Here is a 6,000-nt window from a genome sequence, read left to right as displayed (position 1 = left end):
CCTTTCAAGGAAAAGGAAAGAGAAATGCATATGAGCTAAGAAAATGAAAGCCTACAACGATAAATTAGCGTACTACTAATAAGCTTTCCAAGCCTCGGACTCCAAGCAAGTAGTAAATGATATCAAGACAGCAAGCAAAGGGAGCTACGGAGCAATCATAATGGAGGTTAGGCAACGTTCATTACTCTTCAATTGTAATTTTACCTTTGAAGACAGAGCTACTAATAGCGATGTTTGCACATTCGTTTGATCGGGGTAGACAATTGTGGTTTTTGGAACCCCATGATCCTTTGTGTATCCCACTTAATGTGGTCTATGAGCAATATTAAACTTGGTTTTTTTTTCAATAAAAAAACTTGGTTAATCCCTAAAAAACTACTCCCTCTGTTCCCAAATATAAGTCTTTCTAGAGATTCCAACAAGTGACTACATACGGAGCAAAATAAATGAATCTACACTCTAAAATATGTCTACATACATCCGTATGTTGTATTTCATTTGAAATGTCTAAAAAGACTTATATTTAGGAATGGAGGGAGTAATAAGCTTTCCGACGATGAGGATCAGCTTAATTAGCAAAACCTTCCACAAAAGGCGCGCGATCCCCCGCAAAATCCGTCTCTCCCAAACTAATCAGGCTATTTACGATCTTAAAAATCCCCCAAAAACCCTCACCCAGACCAAACCGATCGCATCCATGGCGGCGGCTGCTGCTGCTGCGGCGTGCCGCAGGGCCGTCTCCTACACCCTGCGCGGTCCGCCGGCCGAGAGCCTCGCCGCAACGGCGACCAGTTCGTGGACCTGCTCGACGCCAACTTCAACAAGCCTGCCCCGGCGCCGCAGGCGAAGACGCGCACCGAGAACAACTCCCCGACGTTCCCCACCTCGGGTGACCCCTGCCTCGACTTCTTCTTCCACGTCGTTCCCGACACCCCGGCCGAGACCGTCTCATCTCTCCTCGCAAACGCCTGGGCCGCCGATCCTAGCACCGCGCTCCGCCTCGCCTGCAACCTCCGCGGCGTGCGCGGCACCGGCAAGTCGGACCGGGAGGGGTTCTACGCCGCCGCGCTCTGGATGCATGGCTCCCACCCCGCCACGCTCGCCCTCAACGCGCGCCCGGTGGCCGAGTTCGGATACCTCAAGGACCTCCCCGAGATCCTCCACCGCATCATCCATGGCGGTGTCGCCACCACCGCCAGGACCCCAAAGAAGCAGTGGAGCGAAGACTCGGAGGTCTCCATGTACGGGGGTACGAGCGAGGCGCGCATTGCTGCCAGCCTGAAGCGCGACCAGGAGGAGGCCGCCCAGGCCGCCGTCCAGCGCAGGAAGAAGCGCGCGGATGCAGCGGCGAGAGCCGTCGAGAGGTACGCCCGGGACCCGAACTACCGCCTCCTGCACGACATGACGGCCGACGTGTTCGCCGACCTCCTCGCCGAGGACATGAAGAAGCTCTCAGATGGCAACGTCGACCTCTCGCTCGCCGGAAAATGGTGCCCGTCGATCGACAGCTGCTACGACCGCTCCACGCTCATCTGCGAGGCCATCGCGCGCCGCCTCTTCCACAAGGGCTCGGCGCCCGATCTTCCCGAGGACTTGCCGGACGCGTACTATGCCTACCGCGCGCGCGAGCGCCTCCGCAAGGAGGCCTACGTGCCGCTGCGCCATGCCCTCAAGCTCCCCGAGATCTTCATCTCGGCGCGCGCGTGGGGCGAGGTGGTGTACACGCGCGTGGCCTCCGTCGCGATGAAGAACTACAAGGACCTCTTCCTCGAGCACGACGAAGAGCGTTTCAACAGCTACCTCGCCGACGTCAAGTCCGGCAAGGCGAAGATCGCGGCGGGCGCTCTGCTGCCGCACGAAATCCTGAAGTCCGCCTACGACGACGATGGAGTCGCGGACCTGCAGTGGAAGCGCATGGTGGAGGACCTGCTGGCGCTGGGCAAGCTCAACAACTGCCTCGCCGTATGCGACGTGTCGGGCAGCATGGGCGGCCTCCCCATGGACGTATGCGTGGCGCTCGGCCTCCTCCTCTCCGAGCTCTGCGACGAGCCATGGCGCCACCGCGTCATCACCTTCAGCGAGAAGCCGCAGCTGCACCACATCTCCGGCGACAACCTCGCGGAGAAGACACAATTCATACGCGAGATGCAATGGGACCTGAACACCGACTTCCAGGCGGTGTTCGACCAGCTCCTGCGCGTGGCCGTCGCCGGCAAGGTCCCTCCGGAGCGCATGGTGAAGAAGGTGTTCGTGTTCAGCGACATGGAGTTCGACCAGGCGTCGTCGAGGCCGTGGGAGACCGACTACGAGGCGATCACGAGGAAGTATTCCGAGGCCGGGTACGGCGACGCCGTGCCGCAGATCGTCTTCTGGAACCTGCGGGACTCAGACTCGGTGCCGGTGACGGCGCATCAGAAGGAGGTGGCGCTGGTGAGCGGCTTCTCCAAGAACATGGTGAAGCTGTTCCTCGAGGGCGAATACATCCTGTCGCCGAGGGCAGTCATGGAGAAGGCCATCGCTGGGCCGGAGTACCAGAAGCTCGTTGTGTTCGACTGAAGAGTAGGCACGCGTGTGTGAGTGAGCGTGACTGCTTGCAATGGTTTTCTCTGTAGCTGTTTCCATTCCATTCTGCTGAAGAAATATATTGCAGGCGGCCAACTTTGTCTATAGTTTAGAGCTGTCCATGAAACGAACATTAAACTTTTCATCTCATATTTGTTATTGTCTTTTTGGACAAATGCAAGAAGGAAGATGAGCGTTCTTTTTTGCAGAAAAATATTTTAATTAATATAGGAAATTTGACAAAAGAGTACCGAGATTATTACTTGATAGGAACCCAAAACATGACAATTTTGATGAGGTGACATAGAATTAAATAAATAAAGAAAGAATTGAGTATCATATATCATGATACCTTGTCAATAATAGTATTATGCTACTATATGTCATGCATGACAACAAATAAGGTCATCTAAGATACTGATATTTGATACTATGTACTCCCTCCATTCCGTTATACAAGATGTATTTGTTTTTCCAAAAGTCAAACGAGTGCATGTTTGACTGAGTTTTTAGAAAAATATATCAATATCCACAATACGAAGGAAGAGCGTGTGTTCTTTTTTTCAGATTTTTTTTTAAATTTATATAGGAAATTTGCCAAAAAGAGTACAGATATTATTTACTTAATAACCCAAAACGGGATAATTTTGATGAGGTGGCATAGAATTAAGTAGAGAAAGAGATAATTGAGTATCATATCATGATACCGTATTATAATAATGCTATAGTACTATATGTCTTGCATGACAACAAATAAGGTCATGTAAGATACTGATATTGGATACTATGTATTACCGAGGTAGTACCATATATTAGTATCATATGCATGATATTAATGCTACCCACTACAGCAGCATAACTAATCTTCTTCTTAGACCTTTTTTACGAGAAATTTCCCAATCTATTCATCTTCAATCCTGGCAGTACAAAGAACAACAGAGGTAATAAAAATTACAACCATGTCCATGGACCACCTAGCGACGAGTACAAGCACTGGAGCGAGCCGAAGGCGCACCGCCGTCATCGTCCTCCCTCACCGGAGCCGGGCAAACCTTATTGTAGAAGATAGTCGGGAAGTCGTCATGCTAAGGCCCCATAGGGCCAGTGCACCAGACTAGCAATCATCGCCGATGAAGAAAGTCGTAGATCAGAAGGGTCAAACCTGTGAACACCCAAGCGAAGACGAACATAGACCGAATCCAAACAGATCCACCGAAGACCAGCACCGACCGAATCCCGTGAGAAACGACGGAACAAACCTCCACGCACCCTCCGACGATATTAGATGCACCATCAGGACGGGGATACAATATGAGAGACATTATTCCTACTCAGGGACATCGCTACCGCCACACAGCCCCAACCAAGATGCATAATCTAACAGGAACGAGAACAGGGTCCCTCTCGCCCGCAAGGGCCCGGGATCCTCCGCACCTCCATGGTCTAGAGGCCGTCAGAGATGGGGCGTACCGGTGGCGGCGCCGACGAAAGGAGAAGAGCTTTTCTTATAGAGGAGGAAAGAAATGGAAAAATAGTCTTAACATCCTCCTTAGACTTGCAAAAAAAGCATCTAAAATATGCATGAGATGGAAGAGTAAATGTGCAGATCCTACACGGTCGTGTTTGATTGATCGTTTTATTTGGTTACGTGCGCGTATTGCTTGGCCAATATCACACACTCCTCAAAGTGGCTCAGAGAAAGAGGAACGGTTGAATCGACCATTTCCGATGAGTCGGGTCAGAGTGACTGCAAAGAGGGCACGCGGTTGCACCTGCGAATGGGCATGAGACTGCGCGGTCTTTCTCAAAGGCGTGCCATAAATCCCTGCACCGCTCACTCTTCGCTGTCTCCCCCATCACTCTCTCCTCACGGTCGGCGGTTCGACTAACGTCGGCATTGCGGCAACCGTTGGCGGTGGGAAGATCTGGACGGCGGACATGGGCGATAGAAAGATTTGGACAGTGACCATCTCAACGCATTTCATCACCAATTCGTCAATGGTGGTACGCCGTGACCCCACCGTATATGTATGTAGGAGACAAGTAATGTCCTTAAAAGCCCAAGCCCATCAGGGGTTTTTTTGTAGCAGAATAAGTGGTATTTTTTACAGTATATATCATAGAATAAGTGGTCTTCTTTTTAGAGGTACAATAACCGAATCCCAGGGATCAGTCAAAAACGACCACTTGCAATCAGCAAGACGCTTCAAACTAAACTATGAGCATTCAAATTAGAAGCCGTGTGTTCATGGATGAAAATCCCATCCGTGAATTGCTTCCTTCCCCATCACCCAAATGTAGATGCCACAAGCAATGCTATTGATTTCGTGCACCATAGCTAGAGCATCAAAAGTGACATGGATTTTTCCAGGCCTCAAGATCTTGTGCTACCGTCATAGCTTCACAACATGCCCACACTTCAGTGAGGGCTATGTTTCGCTCTTTGCGGGCCTCAACGACCGGTGGGATCGGCGGCCCAATAACATGGAACCTTCCATCTGTTTCGGCCGGGTTTTGTAGCGGTTCCCCTAAAAAAAACCTCAAAAAAATTATTTATTTATTCATGTTTTTTTATGTTTTGTTTTTTGTTTTTGTTATTTTTCTTTCTTCAGTTGCATATCTATTTTTCTAATACAAATTCTAAACATTTTCTTTGCATGTTGTACATTTTTTATACACATTGAAAAAAACTCAAATAGATGAGAACATGTTTTCGAATACATGTTTGATCATTTTTGTAATGCATGTGAAAACAAATTCAAATAAACATTGCATATATTTTTAATAGACGTTGAATATTTTATAATTATATGTGAAACATTTCTTCAAATACATGTTTGAGCAATTTTTTTCTTCGAAACGGAGGCATAAGCTTTGCCTCAACTATTAATTAAGGAGGAGAATAGATTTTGTTACACACCACCCCAAATACAAAAAAGGTCAACTTTGAGCATTTTTGTAATACATGTGAAAAAAATTCAAATAAACATTGCATATATTTTTAATAGACGTTGAATATATTATAATTACATGTGAAACATTTTTCAAATAGACCCTGGACAGTTTTCATTATACATGATGAATACTTTTAAAATACAAGTCAAAGATTTTTGTATAGACATGTAACATTTTGCTGATACACGTGACCATTTATAAATACATTATGAATTACTTTTCAAATACAAGCTTCACTATGTTAAGCATTTTTTATAGGTTTTGAACATTATTTTGAATGGTATGAAACATTTTGTTTTGAATAAAATGACATATTTTACATTGGATAAACAATTTTAAAAATGTAATGAATATTTTTTGAATGGTAGGAAACATTTTGTTAAACTATATGAATGTTTTTTATATTTCATAAAAAAGTGCAAACTTTTTTCTAAATACATGATCATTTTTTAATTGTCAGAAATGTTTTATTGAATAGTGCGA

At 46.9% G+C, this 6,000-nt stretch overlaps 1 protein-coding gene across 1 annotated transcript; it reads left to right on the top strand.

Moving 5' to 3' along the window:
- Nucleotides 1-556: 556 nt before the first annotated feature.
- Nucleotides 557-2,664, top strand: LOC123171387 (uncharacterized). Its single transcript, XM_044588911.1, has 2 exons — nt 557-617; nt 680-2,664. The coding sequence occupies exons 1-2, from the start codon at nt 557-559 to the stop codon at nt 2,554-2,556; spliced, it is 1,938 nt and encodes a 645-aa protein (XP_044444846.1). The 3' UTR covers nt 2,557-2,664.
- Nucleotides 2,665-6,000: the final 3,336 nt, after the last annotated feature.

The sequence above is a fragment of the Triticum aestivum genome, chromosome 7D (genome assembly GCF_018294505.1).
Source record: "Triticum aestivum cultivar Chinese Spring chromosome 7D, IWGSC CS RefSeq v2.1, whole genome shotgun sequence".
NCBI lineage: Eukaryota > Viridiplantae > Streptophyta > Magnoliopsida > Poales > Poaceae > Triticum > Triticum aestivum.
This window is presented reverse-complemented; position numbering and strand designations above follow the sequence as displayed.